Below are 25568 nucleotides of genomic sequence, written 5' to 3'. Positions count from 1 at the left end.
AAGTAAATAAATAAAATTAAATAAATATTATTATTATGTTAGGAGAATGCAGTGAGTGTCCTGATTTTGAAATGATATTGTCAAATGTCGAAAAACATGTTAGTCACGGAGTGCAGGTAAAATATAAGCAATGGGTGAATTCGAGTCAAGAATGTGACCTGATCAATGTCGTGCAAACTTCAGATGAATTCGTAGACACTCTAACATCAAATTTAATTCAGTTAAAAGAACATCACTTTATATCACAACGTCAAGCAGAATTTTTAAGACAGAAAAAACAGGAGCTGACTAAAAACGTGGAATGCATAGTGTTATGCGATTTTGCTCAAAATTTAGCGTACGTAATGCAAGATTCTATCCAAAGTCATTTTTGGGTTAACAGTCAGGCGACTGAGTAATTTTCGATCAATTTACATTTATTTAGTCATATTAAATGAATATATATCATAAAAAATTCATCTTATCCTTTTTTTGCATTTTACAACGACTTTTACTGTGTAGTTGTAAAATTGACCATTTCTAACCTTGTCATCTAATGACTTTTTAAAAAAATTATTTAAAAAAAAAATAAGGCATATTTGGCAATATAAAGTCTCAAATGATCATCAAATTTATTATATATTAATTTCACGTGTTTATAAAATCATCGAGCAACCGGGTCTAGATGATTTTCGCTGGACTGACCCAACTATTAAATAATTAGTAATTAAAACTTGTTAATTATGAGTAATTAAGGTAATTAAAAAACGCGACAGCTGACAATACTTTGCGCACGCATCTAACTACAAGCAAATTGGACTTGGACTTGTCTCTTGGACCTATTGTAGAAGCTCCTTAACAAAGGCGCGCGTTGGCTCAAGCAGGTCACAAAAGTCGCTGTTCCCGGAAGAAAATTGGGACGGAAAGATCGTACTTTCAGTTAGGGGATACAGGAAAATTATTTTTGTTACAAAAAAATGTCAAGGAAACTAGAAATATAGCAATTATAATGAATCTTTTGGAATAGCAATTCTAATTTAGTGAATTGACTGCTTCCTCATGATTTTTCTGGGTCGTCATTTTTTCCAAATACAGTAGAGCCGCCAACGTGCACGTTTGCCTGAAATTTCCCACTCTTCCAAATTTCAGTGCCGTCTCTGTGCCTTTTTTTGTGTCTATAACTATATGTACATTGCGGAAAACAATTTTTCTTCTTAAAGATAAACAAATACATTTTATTATTTAAGATACGGATTGTAAGAATTTTTATGTTTTTTTAAATGCGATTTTTTTCGTTTTCTTTTTTAAAAAAATTGCGAATTTTTAAACTTATTTTCACAAAATATTGAAATAAAAATTAATTAATTTATTGAATGAAAAGAAAAATACCTGAAAATTTTTGTAGTTTATAGTTTAGCTCTTCCAAAATTAAATTATTTTGTAAATTTGTACATCTAAAAAGTCTTTTTCAATTTAATGATTGATAATAATTTTAATGAAATTTCTCATAAATTTAATTTAATATAACAAATTTTTCAAACATAAAAATTTGTTGAAACTCAATTACTGAATAAAATATTTTTAAAAATGTCTTTATTAATTCAAATTCATAAAAATTTTAATTCGAAAACTTCTGAAATTTAATTAATATTATAAATGTGAACTGCAGCTGCAATTCAATTTTTTAATTTAAAGATTTTTAATTTCTGGAAATTAAATTATTTTCCATAAATAAATATATTTTATAAACTGTTGAAATTTCGCAAAATTTAATAATATATATTATATAATAGTAGGGTCAGTTGGGGTAAATGGGGACAAGAGGTTTTGGAGCTTAATTTACAGTTTTAAAATTAAGTTGAACGTCAATATTTAAACCTCAGATCACCTGCAAGAGGTTTTGAGTATTGCCAAGCTTTTATCTTGACAATTGGCAGCAAGATAAAAAAAGTTATCGCTCAATGCATAAGAACTTGAAAATTAAAGTGAAACTGTTTCAGTATTTTGTCTCGCATTTCAAAGAAAACAGACTTAAAAATCATACCAAATTTTTTTCTTATTCCTTATGACTCCTATAACAGAAATTCACTTGAATTTTTGATTTTTGTTAATTTGGTTAATAATGACAAGTTGTCCCCATTTACCCTGAGTTTTCAAATTTTTGGGGTAAATGGGGACAGCTTGTCATTATTAACCAAATTAAGAAAAATCAAAAATTCAAATCAATTTCTGTTATGGAAGTCATAAGGAATAAGAAACAAATTTTATATGATTTTTAAGTCTTTTTTTCAAATGCGAGACAAAATACTAAAATAAAAAAAAATAAAAAAAAAACATTAATTCTTTAAATTTACCTCAAATGTATACTTTATATATATCGATTCCACAAGGAAGCGAAATGTAATTGCTTACACTATTATATATCTACTACAAATTTTTTTCAAGTTTTTTCATCCCTTAATACAGTAATAAACTTAAGGAAACTTTTTTCTTAAACCTTTCTTAGAAACTATGCTGTCCTCATTTACCCCAAATATTATGAAATTTTTTAAATTTTGGGGTAAATGGGGACAGTCAGTTTCATGCATTTAAAGCTTTTCTAAATTTTTTTCTGCTGCATAAAATTTATCCTAGGAACGTAAATAACAACTTAAAAAAATGAACTCGCAAATATTACCTTTTAAAGGAAGAAACTTAGGTAATTTGTGAAAAATAGCGATTTTGTCCCCATTTACCCCAACTGACCCTATAGTATTATAACATAATATAATATACATAATTTAATATAATTATATAATATAAAATTTATTTTCAAAATTCATTCATACACTGAGAGACCATTTGGACTGCAGCGGAACAAGGTAAGTGAGAGCAGCGCCACTATGGTTATGGTATGCGGCGGTACAATTTTGGAAGCGTGACTGTCCAAAATGTTGGTGAGTAGCTCACCGAAGTTGTGGGGACACCACCTTTGGTTTGTAGCTATACAACTTTTTGGCAGACACGCGCCCTAAAATGTACCGCAGCAGCCCAAACGTATAGTCTCGTAGCTTACCAACAGAATGCTCCGTAGCCGTCTGTCGAAAGTTGGCTACGGTGCAGAAGGTCTCTCAGTGTACTTGTGGATCTTTTTTTTTAATTACTTATCTCCCATAATGTACAGCACTGAAAATTGCCTTGCAACAGTAGCGCCACCGTGCACGTTGACAGATATTGGAAATAAAACTTGCATGCACGTCCAAGGAACGTGCACATAGGAATCGTGCACGTTGGCGGCTCTACTGTACTTACATGTTTGTACGACATATTTATACGGTTTTTGGATCTTTAGAATTTTTAAAATATGCAGAAACATTTAATTTAAAAAAGTAGCTAAAATCCACTAAGATAGAGGGTTCAATTTTATGTGAAAATTTGTATTTTTTTTATTTCCTATTGAATTTCGGGAGGAATGAATCGAATTCAAAAAATATATTCATAATTATAAAATTATTGTGTGAAAATTTAACTAATAAAAATTTTATAAAATAAAGTCTAATAAATAATAAAGTTCGAAAATCGTATGCTAAATTTAATTGAAATATTACAAATATAAACATTATTAATAAAAAATAAACAAATCAAAGGTTTTAAAGTGCAGTTGATTTAATTATTGAGGTTTGAATAATACATATCGACGTCTCCTAATGATAAAGTGTTTATTCAAATTTCAGTGCAATAAAGTGTTAACTCAGAAAATTGGGTTATATAATGTCTATTGAAAATTTCGTGCAATATAGTGATAGTTCAAGTTTCGGGTAATAAAATGTTTATTTAATCGTTAATTCAATATAAAGCTTATGTTGAAATAAATTTTTATTTTATTATTAAAACTATTTAAACAAGGAGGGGGTCCTTTATGTTTATTTCATAAACATTTTGCTTCCTCGTGGAGGAAGCTATGAATTTCTCTAATTCAATTGATTGATTTAAAAAATTTCGAATTAAAAACTGATTTAAATTAATTAAATTTTTTGAAAAATTAAGAAAATTTTAATTCATTTTGGGTGTAACATATACTTTATATATACGAATTGATTCGTTTTAATGCAAGAAATTCAATTATTTAAATTATTATTAAATTCATTGTTTAATTAAGAATTATATTTAATTTTTTAATTGACGATTTAAAAAAATTTTTTTTACTCAAAAGAATTCATTTTTTAATCATTTTAAGGTTAAAAAATACTTTATAATTTCATTTCTACAATTTTTAACATAAATTTTTGTGTTATGTGCATTATATTACATATTATATTTCTGTTCATTTTTTTATTCGTAAAGTTATAAAAAATATATAAAAATTATTTGAATAAGCTTTATATTGAATTGACGATTAAATAAACATTTTATTACCCGCAACTTGAACTTTCACTATATTGCACAATCAATTGAATAAGAATTTTATTGCACGAAATAGATACTATGTAATCCAATTTTCTGATTTAACACTTTATTGCACTGAAATTTGAATAAACACTTTATAATTAGGAGACGTCAATATATATATATATATATATATATATATATATATATATATATATATATATATATATATATGTATGTATAATGCAAACATTATAATTAAGATGACTTTCTGGTTTAGAATTCCAAAAAAATTGATTTTTTTTCCTTGAAAATGTTCCTTAGTATAGCATAAAATTACTGTTTCAAAACATTGTTTAAAAAATATGTAAAAAAACAAAAGTTGTAATAAAAAATGTTTGATAGTCCTGGCTCAATGTATTATGTTATGAAAACTTTAAACGCGTTTTTCTTAAAAACACATTTTTCAAACTGGTGCACGGCTTTTCTAGAAATCTACAGAACCGATTTTAAAAAACAAAAGATCATTCGATTTCTTATTTAAAAAACTAAAGAATAAACCTTAAAAATTTCATATTTCTACCTTCTGTTTTTATTGGGGGGTAAATTGCCCCAAACACACGGCGTTTTTGCGAATTTTTGAGAAAAATGTACATAAAAAATAAAAAAATCGTTTTTTAGGTTTATTGTCTAGAATAAACTTTTATGGAGAAGTTTGAAGTTTGATTTATATATTACTGGTTGTCCGGAATCAAGTGCACCAAAAAAAGGTACCATTTGGAAGACGCCACCTACAGTTACGAAATTGAACTAAATACACTCAAATTTTTTTAAATTTTCTTTACGTAATGTGCAATAATGTCCAAAAAGAATTTTTGCAATTTCTTTAATACTTTTCTTACAATAAAAGTTTTAAAACGTGTCTGTTTTGTCAATTCTAAATTAGAAAGTCCCCTTAAATATAATAAAATAAAAATAGTTTTTCCTTTACTGTATATAAAAATGAAATTTACAGTTTTTTAGAATAACGCTCCTTTTTTGAAATTTAAGAAAAACATGAAATGTGATGCTGAAGTAAGTTCAAGCTTTCAAGTTTTTTTATTTTATAATCGTACATATGCCCGGAATTTTCAGGTCTTGCGGAAGAGTTTTTTGCGCAGATTGTTCCGAGAATTCAACTCCATTACCAAGCGAGCAACTTTACAGTCCAGTGAGAGTATGCAGCGATTGTTTCTGTCGACTTCATCATCACACTAGTCCTTGCCAATGCAACGCTCACGAGAGAACAGTAGGAAGTGAGGTAGTAACGGGCAGTAGTTTCGAAGGAACAACGTCGTGCCAAAGAACGACGAAGGTCACTTCTTTGGGAGAAGCAAATGTAGTGAACTGAACAAATGGAAAATTTCTTTTGCGAAAAAGGGAAACGTCAAAATGTAACTTAATATCGACATTCCAACAGTACTGAGAGTGTCGAAATTTATACATAAATTTGTATTGGAAACATGCATTCTGTTATGCAAGTCGCGTGAACCAACGCGTTAGATTCTTTGAGCGATCTAATATTTATTGCTAGAATTAATAATTTCTACTAAGTGGTGTATAGAAAATGAGATGGAAATCGGAGTGTGAAAGATCTGAATGAGCGACGATATTGTGCAATGTGTATGTTTTAGAATAGAGTCAGGCGAAGACTTTTGGCTCCTTCGTATGCAATTCAGGTTTTTCGATTTATAGGTTTTGATTCGAAAACAAAAAGGTTAAGATATGTTTTAAGTAGGCTGTGACAGAAGTTTTAAGTTTAATATACGTGTGAGGACAGGCTTTGCCGCCATGTTATTTGAATTGTTGATTCGTTGTTGACTCTTGCACCAAGTCCAAAAAAAAAAGAAAAAACAAACATTGATTGATAAAAATTCTCAAAATATTTTTGGATATATAAAAATTTTAAATGTCATTATACTACAGTGTTTTAAATGTATTTTCCTGGTATTACGTAACTCGTCTGATTCCTGAAAGAGTGCGAAATTCTCCTTTCGTGCGCTTTTTAAAAAAATTTAAGTTTTAATTTCTAATAAAGTTTGCGAAACGGAACTTCAAATTTACACTTCAATTTATGTAATTTTAATCTACTTTGTGGGTATATTTATTTGAAAAAATATATTTTTAAATGTACGAAAAATATATACAAAATAAAAACTATGTTTATTTACTTTCATTTATTTAGAATTAGATTTTAAGAATATTTTTTAAATCCACATATTTTTGTAAAAAATTTCTAATCAGCAAAATATGTATTTTTTAAAAACGTATTCAACCTTATTTTTTATAATAGATAGACAGCTATTTTCATGCATTAAAAAGCTGTTGGTTTGAAGTTTCGTTAGTAGGTCAAAAATCCTTAAAAATACTAAGTAATCTGTGTACAACGACCTGAAATATTGCAGATATTTATTAAAGATTTGAGATGTGTGACGTTTATTGTACCAAATTAAAAAAGTGGATATTTGAATAACAAGCTGACACGCCAATGATTAGTGCTCTCGAGTGCAAAAGAATTTTAAACTTGGATATTCACGCAATATCACGTTAGTAAGTTTTAAATCAAGCTATGTATATATGTCCAATTGATAATTTGAATTATAGAAAAAGAGTCAAGTATTTTCGCGTTCTGTATTCTGTAGTCATGACTTTCAAGTCCTAACATCGATTGCACATATACATCTGCGGAGCGAATAAAAATAAAATCATTTATTTACAATATTCCAATTTGTCTTATTTAACTTTCTACACGGAGAGAAAAATCTAGCTTTTATAGCACAAAAATGATTCCTACTATTAAAGCATAAATTTTTCCTACAAAGAAAGCATCAATTCATACGTTCTTAGTATGATTGAGAAACATTCTTTCGTAGTATGAATTTAATACTTTAAATGCATATAAGCGCCTTGCGCAAATCGTATGAAACCAAAACCTACTACCACGGAGTAATAATAAGGAGACTGCACTCCGCTTCAGATTGTGAGCCAAATGTCTGCCTTCGTTCACGGATAGTAATCGCCTTGTAAAATTGTACGCAAGCGCAGTGCGCACGTTCCATCTTCGTCGCTCTTTAAAGAACGATGAGAGAGATAATCTTTGTGTGACAAAGTCTCTTAAATGTCAAAAAATAGGGTTATGTTGTAGTGTTGTCAAAAGCAAGTGACATTAATAAAAGAAGTAGAAAATAATAATAAAAAGGACTTCGTAGTAATAAAATTAAGAAAGGAAAAGTAAGTACATTTTATCATGGAATTACAAAAAAATCGTTATAAACGTGGTGATGAGTGAACATTAAAAAGCAGATTGTTTACATGGACACAAATTGATAATTTATGAATAGAATGCGATATTAATTTTTTTTGTTATTGTTCGAAAAATAATGCAAACCGATGTGTTATAAATAAAGACACGTTATTCGTGAAGGGAAATAGAAAACGCGTTATTCATCTGAAACATTTTATAACCTAATTTTCGTAATAATTGTCATTTATTTTAAGTTCATATCAGTTATTAAAATTCAGTATTTATATGATAAATTTAATTTAGCATTATATGCACATTATTTATTACAATAAATAAATAAATAAAAATTATGTTATCATAAATTATCAATTTGTGTCCATGTAAACAATCTGCTTTTTAATGTTCACTCATCACCCCGTTTATAACGATTTTTTTGTAATTCCATGATAAAATGTACTTACTTTTCCTTTCTTAATTTTATTACTACGAAGTCCTTTTTATTATTATTTTCTACTTCTTTTATTAATGTCACTTGCTTTTGACAACACTACAACATAACCCTATTTTTTGACATTTAAGAGACTTTGTCACACAAAGATTATCTCTCTCATCGTTCTTTAAAGAGCGACGAAGATGGAACGTGCGCACTGCGCTTGCGTACAATTTTACAAGGCGATTACTATCCGTGAACGAAGGCAGACATTTGGCTTAACTTTCCACTGCTGATTGCATTGCAGTGCAGTCTCCTTATTATTACTCCATGCCTACTACTATTGCAAGAGTCTAATGCTTTTTCAAGTTTGAGTCAAGTTAAAGTGGGCGTGGCTTAATCACCAGTTCCAGGACTCTCATACCGAAAAAGCATTAGACTCCTGCAATAGTAGTAGGTTTCACTTTTATACGATTTGCGGGTGGCACTTATGCATTGAAAGTATTAAATACATACTACGAAAGCATGTTTCTCAAACCTTTTAAGCATGGACACCAATCATACTAATAGCGTATGAATTCTGACTAATATTACTAGAATTTTTCTACTATAATAGCATGGAAAAGATTCATGCGTTAAACGTATGCCTTATCATGCTATAAAAGCTAGATTTTTCTTTCCGTGTACCTTTCTCATTCAATCAATAAAACTCACCCTTCTCATTAGTTTTGCAAAAATTTCTTTTTATAAACATAATTGCCCAATATTAAAGTTATTGTTAATTGACCACATTTTCTATCACGGCACAGTGAATCTACCCCATACAACAAAAGGATATTCATAAGATATTCAAATTTCCATCCCGTGGGTAACACGTGTTGTATATCCCAGGGATATCTTATACGGGATTTCCCGCAGAATCTGAGACGCACTGTAAAAAATTAATAAAATTGTACAGCACGAAATTGTAGAATTGGGCGATTCACGATTCGCCGCCAACTCATCCCCGTGTACCTGCTCAGCGGCAAATTTTCGTCCCCGTATGTTCCCCCACTACCGGCCTACTGTACCCCTCCGTTCAGTCTGACTGCATGTGTTTTCCACTTAATTTTAGTTGATTGTTGCTTGAAAATTTTGATAATAATTAATTTTGACTCGAAATTTTGGCAAAATAATTGAATTTTAGTTGATTTTGAATTGAAATTTTGGGTAACAATTGAACTTTATTTGATTTTAAATTGAAAATTTTTGAAAATTATTGAATTTTAATTGATTTTTAATTGAAAATTTGGGTAATAACACAGGCACACAAAAAATAAAAAGCTGTTTGGCCTAGATACTACACTAGTCTATTTTCATGTATTTTTTCACGCTGAATCCGAATTCGAAGTCAGAATTGATTTTGAGTATTTTGAGTTTTTTGTTACTTGCGTTTTTTTGCAATTATCTCAAAAAGTTGAGCGAATCTAACAATTCTGACTTTGGATTCGGATTCAGCGGCAAAAAATACATAGAATTACACTATCGCAGTGAAATTCAAAAATTTTTTAATTTTTTGATTTTATTTTTCTTTCTGAGCAGTTTTTTGAGTTTATCTCAAAAATAAAAGCCAATCTGATAATTCTGACTTCGGATTCGGCGTGAAAAAATACATGAAAATAGACTAGTGTAGTGTCTCGGCCAAACAACATTTTACTTTTTGTGTGCCTGTGTAATTAAATTTTAGTTTATTTTGAATTGGAATTTTTGAAAATAATTCAATTTTATTGTGATATTTTTTTAAAATTATAAACAATTGTTAAATTTCATAAAAATTTTATTTGGAAAATAATTTTGAAATAATTGAATTTGTGATGAATTTCATTAAAATTATTAAAAATAATTAATTTAATGAAGAATTATTTTAGTTCAAAATTTGTTAAATAATTGAATTGAAGAAGATCTGAAGAAGATCTACATTTTATACTAAAAAAATGTATTTTATTAAAAAATTTTTTTTTAATTAAAAAAAAGTCGAAAAAGTTGCCGTCTGACTGAACGGAGGGGTACAGTACGGACGGTAGTGGGGGAACATACGGGGACGAAAATTTGCCGCTGAGCAGGTACACGGGGATGAGTTGGCGGCGAATCGTGAATCGCCCGATAATAACATATTTACTTCTGCCAAATACTAAATTCTTAATTCAAGAACTATGCGTTAATCAAGTTAATTAATTAAATAAAAAATATTTTCAAGGAAACAAAAAAATGATTTCCTTCAAGATTATATCACTATTTCAACTGAAAAAATAAATTATTTCATTTAAGATAATATAATATTATTTCTAGAAATTGAATGTTCTTGAAACAATATAATATGAAAATGCTTAAAGTATATTAAACACTTGGATTGATTAATGTTTAATTCAATTTAATTCTTTGTCACTCACTACAAAAAAACTTGAAACGAAATTTATCTGCATAAAAAGGCACACGCAGCTGTTTGTGACTTTACGTAGCTGATGCGCGCGCAGTGAACGCTCGTAGTAAATCAGCGTGCTTAAGTTTGGAAAAAATATTTCTTTGATTCAAAGAAATTTTTCTTTAGATTAAACATGTCAGTTAAAAAAATTTCTTCAGTTCAAAACGTTCCAAAATCATTTTTTCTTAAAATCAATTAAATTTTTCTATTAAATAAATTTTATTTTTGACTTAATAAGTGATTTTATAAAATGATTTCTTTGATTCAATCAAATCATTTTTATGTGTGTAGATAATCGTATTTTTCAATAATGAGTATTCTTAATCAAATAGCGTTACTTTTCAGATACGCAGAAAAATATTTTTCCTATTCTAATAACAATATTTTCTTTATATATGTACGTGTACTTACTGAACAACTCGAATAAATAAATTAGGGAATCAAACTTATAATATGTATACAAGTTTATATTATTGCTTCAGGAAAATTGCTTGATTGCATCACTTAATTCGACCGAAAAAATAAATTATTTCAATTAAGGGAATATAATATTTATTCAAGAAATTCAATGTTTTTGAAACATGATAATATAGAAATGCACTAAGAACAATGAAAATTCAATTTAATTAACGTTTATTTCAAACAATATAATTTTTTATCAGGTTTAAACAAACATTTAATTATATTAATCTTCTTATTTTCTTGGCTCAAAACTATAAGTGTTGGATTAAGTAAAAAATATTTTAAAGGAAACAAAAAATTGATTTGATTCAATTGTATGACTTAATTATACTGAGAAAATTAATTATTTTAATTAAGAGAATATAATATTCTTTTAAGAAATTCCATGTTTTTGAAACACGATTATATAGAAATGCACTAAGTAGATAGAATATTTAGTTTAATTCGTGTTTATTTCAAGCAATATAACTTTTTATATAATTTAAACAAATATTTAGTTATATTAATATTCTGATTTTCTTGTCTCAAGACTATGAGTGTTGGATTAAGTAAAAACTGTTTTTAAAGTGAACAAAAAAGTGATTTGATTCAAGAAACTAAACGACTCCACGTACTTTACTTAACATAAGAACATAATATTCTTGTCTCAATACTTTTTGGGACTTCGTGCAAGTAAAATATTTTTTTGAAAGAATAACATTATTTGCTTGTATGGAACTCACATTTTCTTATGTCAAGTACATTGCCCAATGCTAATAACTACTTGGCACAAGAAAATAAATTTCTTCCATTAAGATGATATTGGCTTGATTCAAGTAAAGTATCTCAAGTAAATGCATTTACTTGATGCAATGAACTTTTTTTTCAGTGTAGTTTGAAACGTAGGCAAAATAGAATATAGTAATAAATCAAATATGACTTTTAATAAAATATACTTTTTAATAAAAAGGATTTTTGAAAAACGAATCAAATTCTATCATCTGTAAAATTTAATACTTTTCTATCAATAGAATTTTATAAAAAATGAATCAAATTCTATCTGCTTAAAGATGTAATATTTATCTATCAAAAGGATTACATTGAAATTCAATAAAATCCTATCCACTAAAATTCTTATACTTTGCAATCAAAAAAATTTTTGCAAAATAAATCAAATTCTATCATCTGTAAAATTTAATAATTTTCTATCAAAAGAATTTTTTTTAAATGAATCAAATTCTACCCTATTGAAAATCCATGTACAAGATCTTGTACAAGAAAATGTACATGTTCTTGTACAAGTTCATTAAAAAAATTTTAGATTCTAATAATTTAGAATTATTAAAACCTTTTACTTAAGCATGCCAAAAATTATTGCGCAGCTGTAAAATCCTAAGAAAACTACTGCGCAACCTTTAAAGTTTTTAATTTTTACTAAACGAAGTCATAAATGAACCTGTACGAGAAAATGTACATGTTCTTGTACATTTTCTTGTATACAAATATTAAATATATTTTTGTACAAGGTCTTGCACAAGATCGTGTACAAGTTCTAATACAAGAACTTGTTCCAAATTCTGGTGCGGAAATTGTACAAGATCTTGTACATGTTTTGACCAAAACATGTACAAGTTCAGCTGCTGAACATGTACATTTTCTTGTACAGGGATTTTTAATAGGGTATCGACTAAAAAATGTAATACTTTTCTATATAAAAAAGATTGTATTAAAATTTAATCAAATCTTATCCACTAAAATTCTTATACTTTTCAATGAAAAGGATTTTTGAAAAATGAATCAAATTTTATTAGGCTAAAAAATTTGATACTTTTCTATCAAAACGTTTGCATCGAATTTCAATCAAATCCTATTAAATTAAATTCTATCCGCTGAAAAATTTAATCAAAAAAGTTTGTATACATTTTACTGAACATTTTATAAAGTTTGAAGTGCAAGCTTGGGAGTTTTTAAAAATGAATCCAATTGTATCCGCTGGAGAATTTAACACTTTTCTATCAAAGGTTTTATATTAATATTAAATTTAACTTTATTAACTACAAATTACGAATATTTTTTATGAAGAAATATTTTTTAATACTTGATGTTTAAATGTCCGCGAATATATTGTGAGGGGATATTTAAGGAAATTAAAAATTCAAGATTTGTTAAATGTAATCGTTAAATATTCTGAAAATTTAGAAGGAGCATAAATACGAAAAAATAAAAAGAAACAAATGAATTTAAAAACCCAATGGGAAAAATTAATAATTAAATTAAAATAAAAAATAGTCATCAAAGTATTAGTGAAACCATTTCTTCCAAACTTCCAAACCTTACAGCAACCTTACAGTAACCTTACGGGAAGCTTACAACAACCATGTAAGCTTACCACAACCTTACCATGTAAACTTACCACGACCTTACTGTGTAAGCTTACCTGGCTTTACTGTGTAAGCTTACTGTAAGGCGGAAGTTTTAAGATGACCTCAAGTTTACTGCAGGCTTACACGGTAGCCTTACAAACCCTACAGATATTCTTACAGTAACCTCACAGCAAGAAGTCGTGCTATGTGAGATAAAACCTGATGGACCCTCGAAACGACCCTTCTATTGGAAAAAGGGAATATATAATATAATAGAGTTATATGGTGGGTTTGAGTGGCCTTGGTACCTCTCTTGGAACCCTTTTTACAAAAAAAATAAAACGTAGTGAGAAATAGTCACTTTTTAGAAAACGTCAGGCCCATAAAAACTATTTAAGTCAGAATTAGTCAGCAGCATCACAAAACATCAAAATAGTCTCAAAACGTCAGGATTTCTGACGTTTTGAGACTGATTTCTGATTTTATTTTTAGCAGGGTAGTTGTAAAATTTTTTTTTTTTTTTAATAAAATTTGAGATTTTGATAATTTTTAACCACTAAGATTCGTGACTCATGCATGCTAAAAACTATTGAGCAGCTGTAAAGGTTAAAGTAAACTATTGCGCAGCCTTTGAAGTTTTTAATTTTTAGTAAAGAAAAACATGAATTAACATGTGCAAGAACATGGACGTGTTCATGTACAAGTACATATACATTTTCTTGTACAAGTATCTTTTTGTACAAGATCTTGCACCAGATCTTGTACAAGTTCTCACACATATGTACTTGTTCCAAATTCGTATGCATTTTCCTATACAGGAACTGGTCAGAACTTGTACAAGTTCAGTTGCTGATCCTGTACAGGAAATTGTACAAGATCTTGTACAGGGATTTTCAGTAGGAATAACATTAAGATTCTTAAAGAAGAAGTCGAAATCTTTATTTCAATTGTTATTAAAACTTCGAGACCAGGTTCGGAACCATCTCCTGTTTTTTCCCGTTTTTTGAAAACGAAAATCTTTGCCTAGCGTGGACCGTTTTAGATTATTTAAAAATGACAAAGGATCTTAGAGAGGAAATTAAAAAAATTTTTATAATCTGGAATTGAAGAGAAATTTATGGTGCTTACTCAACCAGACATGCATCCACTTCAAAAGCGTTCAAAAAGGATCTAGATATTTCGTGATGAACGTGATAAAAAAGCAGCATATTGGTCCGAAAATTTAAGTTTTTCAAAAAGTTTTTAAAAAATTTTATAATAGACGAATTTCTCTGGAATAGTTTTAGCTTATTCGTGAAAGTTTAAACATTTTGTTAATTAAAAGAGTTCAAAGTATAATTTATTAATTTTTAAGGAGAAAAGAGTTGTATCAAAGAGTTTGTACATTTTTCAATAAAAAGATGTTTTTCAAGAGATTTTAAAATAAAATATATAAGTTATATGAAATATAATTATAATGACTAAACGAAAGTGATTATATGAATTACTGGTTCGAAGATATAAACTCCCACCCATAAAAAAAAATTTTAGTTTAAAAATTAATTAAAATGTATAAACTAAAATATAAATTGAAACTAAATGAAGGTTAGGGTGTAGATAAAGGTAGACGGAGACCGATTTTTCTCTTTCTATCTCTGAATAGTGGCGTCATATGGCGACAAGTCGCGATACTTCAAGTAAAATATATCTTCGAACAAGTAATTCATATAATTATGATCGAACTTCACTTGTAAATTCGTTTAATCATTAATTATTAACAGAAAAGTAGAAAGGAAGTACTGAGTATACTGATGTAATATGCTGATGATTTTAAAATTACTGCAAAATTTCCCACTTACGTTCTGAAATTTTATTCTTTCATGAACTATTTTGAGAGTTGCATGTTTCTTTATTTTTTATTATCTAGATAATGTTTCTTTAATTGTTTTTAGGAAATAGAGAAAAATGACGAGGCTTCTAAAATTGTTTCAACAAAATGTCATCTAAAAAACTGACTTTTTTATTTACTCATTACATGGTTTTGTTTTAATGAATTTTCATAATTATTCTTTTATTATCATTCAGACACTTTTGCACACATCAATCACTTTTACATTACTGCGGCTTATGGATGATGAGATAATTATTTATAATATATTTATATTTATATATATCGATATTAAATTACACTTTAATTTTTTCATAATATAAAACACTTGACAAACAAAAACTGAACAACTTATTATTTTGGGAGCTGCTGCAAGACGATAATTAGATGCAGCAAAGTTGGAATTGCTTAGCGAACGTTACAACTTGGTTCTAATCGTTCGTTTCAATATTTATATATAGCGCAAGAAAAATTTGTCGAGTCTTAAGTTTAAATGTAAAATGTACATCGTAAAAATTATCTTTTCTCGAAGAAGAATGTTATTTTTTAAGGATCCAGGATTATTCCTCCAGTCTTCGAAACGATAGTTGTTGCGAGCAATTATCGTCCATTCCTACATTGCGCTAGCTTATAACGTAGGCTGCGCAACTCCTGGAATACAGTCTGATTCGCCCCTGTAGCAAGCGTATTTACAATTCGTCGTGTTCCTGCAAATAAACATAGACATTGAGTAATTTCGGAAACATTTCATGGGAACTACAGATTGAAAAATTGTCGTCAGTAACGAGGAATTCCACCTTTTTTATCGCTCATTAAGGTCGGAAATGGCGTTATCATCATTTGTTGAATATGTCTAACTTATTTCCAACTTATTTCAGTGAATAACAGGGTTTCTACAAAATTTTATTGTCAAATTTCATGATTAACTACGGTCAAAATTTTAAAAAGATCCAATGGAAACTTTTTTTATTTGCTTCTCAGCGCGTACTGTGCTTTGTCCCCTTGAGTATAATTTATATTATAATTGTTTCAAAAAGTTAAATTCCTTTATATTTAATAATTGCGCAATTAATTCTCTTTACAAGTTAATAATTCTTTAACCATTTTTTTAATTAAGAGATTTTTTGTCCCTTATCGATCGTATTTATGACATTTACACGAATAAATATTGTGTTGTAGAAACCCTGAATAACATGCCATAATTAAAAATGTCTCGTTCAATTTATAAAAAATTAGTTACCTCGACTTCATTATCTTTTAAATCATCTTTTTTGTCGTCCTCGTCTTCATCGTCATCTTCATCTTCATCGTCTTTAGGACTCTCTTTCGATTCTTCAACTGCTTTTTCAGATTTTTCCTGCTCCTCTTTCATCTTCTTTTCTCCGTCCTATGAAATAAGAAGTACATTTTAATAATTGTTTGAAAGCATTAAGCCTCTTTTTTAAAATGGATATTATTTATACTAAAACTTACATTAGTTTTCTTCCATAAATCATCTACGACTTTCTTTGCGTACTCGACATCATCGGTAATGAGAACGTTATCAAAAATAGTTCCAGCCTTAACTTGCCAAAGATCGAATCCAATAGCACATACATTTCTTTTGTAAATTTCAGGATCGGAAATATATTCAGGGTTATCGATGACGGGATGTTCCCAAGATCCTTTGTAAGCGGGGTTGTCAATTTCTTTTGGTTTCCATTCTCCCTAAAATTTCAAAATTGTACGTTGGTAGCCCAAAAATTTCTAAAGTTACTTTTATTATATAGAAATATTCTATACTAATGTACTATAAAAATTTTACCTTGTATTCTGGGTTGTCAATCATGGGTGGTTCCCACTCACCGTCCATTTCATCATCCCAGTCCTCGGGTTTAGTTGCTTCTGGATCTGGAATGTGTTCTGGTTTCTCCCAATCTTCAGGTTTTGTGTCATTTGGGTCAGAGATTGTTTTTCTGTCATCCCAATCCTCTGGTTTCGATTGTTGAGGATCGTTAATCTTCTTTGGTGGAAGGAAGTCCCAATCTGCCTCTAATTCTCCAGATTCAACTTTCTCGTTGTCAATAAGGACCTGAAGTGATAATAAAATTTATTGTTATTTTAATAAATAAATAAATATCGCCTAATTATATAAAAATATTTTAATTGTAAGACTTTAAAATAAGAGATAAAAATTTACCTCGTAAGTATTATCTGGTTTAACGATAAGTGTATAAAAGTGAGTATAGACATCATCCTTGCACCTGATGTCTTTGTTGATGAGATGATTCTTGCCTTTGTAATGGAAGATTACATGTACCTTCTTAGTTCCAGGACCACAAATATCAGGTCCTAAAATAAAACATGCAAGTATAAATAAATCAGTCACTCCTTATTATGTAATAGGTTAAATTTACAGACGAATAAAAAATTTATAACTGTGACTTTGATATGGGGTCGTCCATAACATGTGGACTAGAGGTGTGCAAAAAGCTCGAATGTCGAGTCGAGTTGAGCCGAAATTTTTTCAAGCTCAGAGGTATCGAGTACTCGAAAATTCCGAGTACTTGAGTGAATTTCGAGCACTCAAAGTTTTCGAGTTCTCGAAAATATTCGAGTACTCGAATAAATTCGAGCATATTAAACGTTCAATTTTTATTGTTTTGCAAAAATTACTAAATTAATCAACAGATAAATGAATGACTACATATTTGAAATTACAAACTCATGAAAAAATAGTAAATAGCTTACAAACAAACGAATATTTAAATTCAATTAAAAACAAGTACTCGACTATTTTCGAGTACTCGATTATTTCAAGTACTCGTATTCACGCGAGTGATCGAAGTTACTCGAGTACTCAAAAACGTTCGAGTATTCGAAAATTTTCGAGTTTTTTATACAACTCGATCTAGTTTCAAGCTTTTTTTTGCACACTACTAACGTGGACACTTTGGGGAGGGGTTTAAAAAGTCTGAAAATGTACACGATTCAATCAGAATTTGTGAAAAATTGTCCACGTAGTATTTGATTGAATCCAATCAAATCAAATAATATTTGAAAAGTTGAAATTACGAGATGCAGGTTTTGGCCCCAATTCTCATTTCACCGAAAGTTTACATGATAATAATTGGAAATATAGAAATATTATTTATGCGATTAAAATGATTTACAAATTATATTAAAATTCAATAGAAATTATTTAAAGGGTATTTTAAGAAATATTTATACATGAAAGTAATTATTTAATATACAATACCATTAATGATGATTTGTAAAAAAGTTATGTTTTTTTAACAAATAATTTGTTACACTATTATATTTATTTAAGGTAATTTATATTTTATAAATTTTTGTTTGATCATATTTTTATTGAATCAACTTTCTTTATTGCAGAATATTTTGTTTGTTGAATTTTCTTGAAACATTTTATAATAATTTTTATATATTAAAATTTTAAATAATAATATATTTAAATTAAGATAAGTAGCATTATATTTAATATTTATTTGAAATCATTTCTTTCTGAAATTTTTTTAACAAGAAAAAAATTTTAATCAATTTATTATGTTATGTAACATATATTAATTAGAATATTTAATTATTTATAATTTTAGTAAATAATATTTAATTATTATTTATTGACAGTTTTATCAATTTCTATCATGTGAACATTTAGTGAAAAGAGAATCGGTGTCAAAATTTGTATCTCAAAATTACTTAACATTAACATAAAAAAATTTTAGATTTAATGAAAAATAACGTCTGGTTTGAGCTACTGCCGATTGAAAACGTGTTAAAATGTTTGAAATTTGATTACGTGTACATTTTAAAATTTTTTAACAGAAAAAAATGCTTTATTGATTTGTGTTGACTTGAAAACTAATTGTGAGGATCATTCTCATATTTTCAGGTGTTTCTATTCATAAAAGCCCGTGTTAATTCATCTGTTAAAAAAATGATATCCGAACTATCTTACCTTCGTTTATATTATGTAAGTGGAAATATTTACTTAAGCTAAATATTGAGGTGTGTAACCATATTGTATATTATTTAAAGGAATGTAATTTTAATATTTGAATTAATGCTTATATATCTTCTAAAAGGTTCCTTAAATGCTTTAAATAAAACAGGGAATTTAGGGCTGAACACGTAAAGAGAATCTTGTCTGGAGTGCAGACGAATATTTATATTTCGTTGAATTCAGAAGCACATAATTAATGACTACTTTTATTACAGTACAATTTTTAAATAATACATTTATGCTTTTAATCATAATATAGTGTTTGTATTGTTAATTATAATTTAAAAATATATAGAATATTCAATGAATTCTATTATTTGGAAAGTAATTTCCAATTTTAATTTTTAAATTTTAAATTCAACTAAATTTTCTATACTTGAAAAATATTGCTTTTGACTTCGACTTGGGAATTTTTTCCCATACCTTCCCGAGATAGTCAAAATTATAAAGTCCAAGAGAAATTTACCACTTTTCGTAGTAACCTCACCAATTTACTTTGAACTTGGTAATATTATATTTATGGTTATAAAATTTTAGAAAATCAACTTTTTATGTAAAAACAACACAGTTAATACAATATTTGTCAAATTTTTTCAATTAGCCATGTTATTTAAACAAAATAAGTTCTTATGCTTGCGGTCCGACAATGAAAAATTTAAAGATAGAAATTCTTAACCGTTTGACAAGGCTTTTGTATTAAGTTGACAAAAACTACGCGCGAAGTTTACGATGTTCTCTCAGCCATTTCTGAAGCTGTCTCTACATTGAAACGATAGCATGAAAATACATGGCTTTTTGGTGCGATTTGCGTTATCTTTGCAATATAGACACAGCTTGAACTGCTGAGAAGTACACGTTACACGTTGCGCGATTGAGCAAAGATTTAAACAATTTTGAGCAATTATTGTATTAACTGTGTTGTTTTCACTTAAAAAGTTGATTATCTGAAACTTTATATTCATAAATATAATATTACCAAGTTTCAATTTTTTTTCGGTGAGGTTACTCTGAAAGTAAAGTTTCAGGTTCTCGAGATTATATCAAGATTAATAGTATTAAATTAAACTTCATTTAATTTTCTAGTAGGATTCTTTTCTAAAAAATAATTTTAGTTTTCAAAACAGAATTTTAGAACATACCAAACATAATGTGATAAGGACTTTCTCCATGCATGTCCTTCTGATTCAGACTGCAGTCAAATACTTTTGCATATCCTCCACCACAGTCGATATTCTGTTCATGTTTTACAGAAAACTGGATGACAAGATTCTTATTTTCATTACTGAATTCATTAAACTTGCGACTCAAAGCGTAAAACCTGGCATCCTGAGATGTTTGAATACCTGAAAATTGAGTAAATTGTGTAATTAAGAATTTCGTTGTCTTCGGCAATATTGTGTTTCCAATTTTCCGATATCTTTCATACATACCTTTGTCATTGTCTGGATCGTTCCAAAAACTTCCATGACTGAGTACAAATTTACCAAATTCTACTCCCTCATGTTCTGATTGTACCCAATTTTCCAAAGACTTTTCTGAAATTTACAAAAAAACTTTTTCGTTATTAACAATTACACCATAATTTTTCGTCTATAAAAATATAAATATGCATTTTTTTATGTATAAACTCTTAAAGGTTTTTTTGGAGTTTGTTGTAATTAGTTTGATATTTTTTCCGTAAAACAAATTTTTATTTCTCTATTTAATTTTATACCTAGTAAAAAAATTCATTAAGAACTCAAGCTTAAAGAAAAAAACTTGTACTGAATTTTAGTAGAAAGCATTTTTGTTTAATAATATTCATAATAGCAGTGCTATTTTAAAACCGGTTTTTAATTTTTTTAATGAAATTTCACTTTAGATTCAAGTGTGAAATAAAGAAAAAAAATATTGGATAATTAATTATTTCAATTACAAATAAGTCATTTACTACTTTTTTTAAATAAAAAAATCCTTTTTGGAAGAGGAAAAATTTATTAAAATATTGAATTTTATCTGAAATTTTGCATAATAAGAGCAGGGTAAAAGAGTACTAGAGACTGCATTGTAATATTCGTTTATATTAAAGTGACTTAAGAACTTGATGTTCAAGGTGGCGCTAGAAGTAATTTAAAGATTTAAAACTTACTATACGTACTTTTTATTAGTTTAAAAAACAAACTTTCATTGCATGAATAAGAACTTTCACAAAAGTACGTGTGTGTATGACTTTATCTACCATACACTTGATTACCTTGAACGTCTGTAATTTTATTATGTGGAGGATATAATGCGAATTTACAATATTGATCATTATAAATGTACGCAAGGATAAAATTGTCAACATTTTGTGAGATTACCAGTTGAATATTTCTATTTTCATTAGAGAGAGTAATTTTAAACATTTCTAAACTAGAAAAAAAATTCAAAAAATATTGATTTTACATCTTTAAAAAAACATTCTTACACGTCGATTAGCAATCAGTATTTTAAAATCAAATCAATCTGTTAAACATTTTTAATTATCATTCAGAACATTAAATTAAAATCTAATCCTGTACAAAAAATGTGAAAAATATTTTCACAACAAAAAAGCAATCTGTCGAAAAAGATTTTTCACACACTTTTCATTAAACTCATAAAGTAAGCGTAAAAATCAATTACAGCTGCTGATGGCAATTAAAATTTTTTAATGGATCACTGGAGAATGTCTCATAATTAAATGGAACTGTTTTAATATTACAACTGTTTGAGATGAGATTTTAATGAAACGAATGTAACTTAGGAAAACCGGCATTCAGAAAAATGTTAGTTTACTCACCGTCAGCGAAAGATTCTTCTAAATATACTTCTGCTTTAACTGCAATAATTGCCAAAAAGGCAATATACACGGAAAGAAAACGCATTTTTAGGTGACAATTCCTTGTTGTCTGAGAAACAAACCGATAATGACAATACAGCAAATGCGGTAGATGATATTAGTGGATATTAGCTGTCGTCGTCGTCAGTCAAGGCAGACAGATGGAAAGCACTCATTGGTTGATTGTAAACAGCGAATCAGCGCTAACCACGCTCCACCACGAACCACTCCTCTTTCCCTCTCTTTTCCTCTAACGCTCTCTCTTTGTCAGAACAGAGGTAGGAAATCAGGAGAATGGTAGAGCTTTAGCAGGGTTGCACAGTTATGCGTAACTCTGAGTTTTTACGTATATTACGTGTAATTTACGTTTAAGTAAATTAGGTACACTCTTGGCCAGACATGCCTACACATTTTTGCCTTTTTAGGATGGAGTTACATGTTCATGTAAATGCAGAATGCAAAACTGAAAATAATGAGAGTGAAAAGGATAGTGATATATGCCTGTCCTTTTCACTCTCATTATTTTCGGTTTTGCATTCTGCATTTACGTGACTGATGCGTTGATTCGCAAGCGCAGTGACGTAATCAAAGCATTGATACCAATCGCGAACAAAAAGTTTGATTTATGTTCATCTTCTCCCTGTTTCCCAAATTTTATAATTTTTAATGCAAATGTTTCTCGACGGCTTTTAATAATTTTAATTATTTAATATTTATAATTAAAAAATTCAGTGTCTTAAAATCATAAATCAAACTTTTTGTTCGCGATTGGTATCAATGCTTTGATGACGTCACTGTGCTTGCGAACCAACGCATCAGTCACGCAACGGAAACATTTTACAGATGTTTAAATAAAATTTTTTATTAAATAATAATTTTGGAAGAGTTAAAGTTGAAATTTTTGCTAAACAATAGACGAAAGTCTACAACGGAAATGCTTTGTATGAGAAACCAATAAATAATTAAATAATTGTTTATGTACATGTTTTAATATAATTACACAATTGTATGTAAATGTAAATAATGTTGTTAATTAACTAATAATTAATAATCATAATATTGTAATATAATATTAGTACAATTACATCATAATAATATAAGACATATAATATTGTGATGATTAATGTTTATTATATTTTAATTAATAAATAGTATGTTGTACGATGGGAAAGAATATGTATAATCTCTCTTATGTATGTGTGAATGTATAAGTTACACCTATAACGATGTGATAAGTGTTAGTGAAGTGATACACATACATGAGTAGCGAAAACGCTCCATAGTAAAGCATGCACACAAACTCAAAATGGACCAAAAGCGGAGAGCGCTATATATATATATATATATGTAAACATAACCTTATATAAAAATGAATCTATTATCCTTTCTAAAAAAAACATTGCGATAAAAGCATAAAGGTCGAATAGAAAAAAATCGAACTCGAAAAACTATTAAGGCCTTTCTCCAATAGGAACCTAAACTTTTGCGTTGCGTGACTGACGCGTTGATTTTAGCATTGGTTGCCAATAGCAACTGACGCAATGCATACGCAACGCAAGAGTTTAGGATCCTATTGGAGAAAGGCCTTTAAGGCCCCGTCCCATGACAACGTGAAATGCCGGCGTTAAAGCGGAAAGCATGAGAACGAAAGAGATGAACATATCTCACTATCTCTTTCGTTCTCATGTTTTCCGCTTTCACGCCGGAGTTTCACGCTGTCATGGGAAGGCGCCTTTAGGCTCTGTCACTTGTGACGTCAGAGGCCTGGAGGGACAACAAACATACGACACAATGTTATTCTTATGGGGAAAAAAATTTGTTTCCACTGTCATCAATTTTATTCATATTTTAAACATGGAAAACGCTTGTTTACATATAATAAAATGAAAATGTGTGTTGATAATTAATTGCTTAATTAATTTTGTTATATATTTGATTCAATTGCATTGATACCATAATAAGCTCGATTGAATTATAACGTAGCAAACACATGCCAAACGTTCAGCCGCTGGCGCAACTTCAAAGTTTAAACATTTGCCATTTTGTTATTAATTGTTCAATTGCATTGTAACTTTCCAGAAAATTTCTTTGGACCTTAATGAACAACTTTCTCACTGGAAGTTTGTTGCTGGTGAAAATTTACGAAAATTCCTCACAGGGTGAAAATTGCAGTTCATCAATTTTGCAATGTCTCATTAAAAAATTAATAACTTTTTTATTTTTAATCAAAACAACTTTTTTCTTTTGTAGTCACTCGTAGAATATAATATCATTTCATTAAGAAATTCGTAAAATTGTTTGAGCTGTCGCGAGTTGAAGTCAAAAAAACAATGAAAATTTCTTTTTTAAAAAAACAATTTTTCTCTTATATTTCAAAAACGGAAAAAGATGAAAAATTTCTTATTAAGAAAAAAAGACGCGCAATCGAATTCAGTATAAAGGCGCTCTCACACCTTTTTGTCTGCCTGCAGGTTACCATGGCAACGCATGAGAGTGAGTGCGACAGAAAATTTAAAAATTTGAATATTCAAATTTTCTGTCTCACTCACACTCGTGCGTTGCCATGGTAACCTGCAGGCAGGCAGGCAGCCAAAAAAGGTGTGAGTGCGCCATAAGAATATGCTCGAAAAATATTAAAATTCAAAAAATGAATTTTGAGTGTCCAGGGGACTTCGTTTTCCGGCGGAAAAAATTTACGTGCTTCTAGAATCCAGCGGCTCAAGTAAATAAATTAATGTAAATAAAGTGTTTTTCCTTAGATAAAATTTTTTTTTAAATGTTTTGTAGTGTATAAAATCTTAATATTTACAAGTAAAATTAGATAAATTTTTTTTATATTCAAAATTAATTCTAAATATTGAAATGTAAAGGATAGCATATATTTTTACAATGATACTTTATTTTTAAAAAAAATTACTGTTAAATTAGTCTTCTTTTTATCACATTTTGTCACAGCATAGAACCCGTGTAGAAATTGCCATATTTGGCCCAAAAATGGATTGAAACGCCTCACCCAATATGGGCCAGACCTGGGAAGCGTCAAAATGTGACTTTATCTTGTGTCCCAAATCAGGTAAGGCATTTCATGCTAATTTTATGGATGCCAGATTTGGCCAGGTTTAGACCATGACAAAATTTCTACCCCGGAAGTAAAACGGAAAAATTTTAATGTGATGTTAAACATTTAATATTTTTAAAAACAAAAAAAAGATTAATTGTCATCAAAATATATATCAATGCTTCTGAATGTGACTGAAGTTCTGAACGTTCAACTGAACGAAAAATTTGTTTACCACTGTTTTAACTTCAATTTTTTTTTATAAAATATTGGTTTCTCTATCGAAAAATAAGTGAATAACTTATTGAATTTTAAATGTAACTTTTTATTTCCATTGATGTAGTGTAAATTTAAAAAAAAATTATTTCTTCCATTTAAACGTTTATAACTTCATGCATATGCTTCCGAGAAAAACTGGAACAACTTGAATTTGTCAACCGTCAAACTGAACTAAGTCGAAAGTCGAACGAACAAAGTCG

General features: G+C 28.6%; 3 protein-coding genes across 5 annotated transcripts in view; 2 read left to right on the top strand and 1 right to left on the bottom strand.

Moving 5' to 3' along the window:
* LOC127290861 (myotubularin-related protein 3) overlaps positions 1 to 7104 on the top strand; it is a 149324-nt gene extending 142220 nt beyond the window's left edge. Inside the window, exon 16 of the mRNA XM_051319671.1 lies at positions 5479 to 7104. Within this exon, the coding sequence (XP_051175628.1) occupies positions 5479 to 5734 (256 nt within the window). The 3' untranslated portion in view covers positions 5735 to 7104. The remainder of the gene's footprint in view (positions 1 to 5478) is intronic.
* LOC127290866 (STING ER exit protein) overlaps positions 1 to 25568 on the top strand; it is a 254912-nt gene that overhangs the window by 216685 nt on the left and 12659 nt on the right. The window lies entirely within an intron of this gene.
* LOC127290864 (calreticulin) lies at positions 15301 to 22202 on the bottom strand. Its single transcript, XM_051319677.1, has 8 exons — positions 21993 to 22202; positions 20623 to 20727; positions 20332 to 20535; positions 17369 to 17520; positions 16994 to 17260; positions 16663 to 16896; positions 16430 to 16576; positions 15301 to 15896 (listed from the first exon to the last, which is right to left on the bottom strand). Exons 1-8 carry the CDS (start codon positions 22075 to 22077, stop codon positions 15879 to 15881), a joined length of 1212 nt encoding a protein of 403 aa, XP_051175634.1. The 5' UTR covers positions 22078 to 22202; the 3' UTR covers positions 15301 to 15878.

This window comes from Leptopilina boulardi, unplaced genomic scaffold, assembly GCF_019393585.1.
Source record: "Leptopilina boulardi isolate dan_hultmark-lab unplaced genomic scaffold, ZJU_Lbou_2.1 LbouV2_90, whole genome shotgun sequence".
NCBI lineage: Eukaryota > Metazoa > Arthropoda > Insecta > Hymenoptera > Figitidae > Leptopilina > Leptopilina boulardi.
Note: the sequence above shows the minus strand (reverse complement) of the source record. Positions and strands in the feature narration are given on the sequence as shown.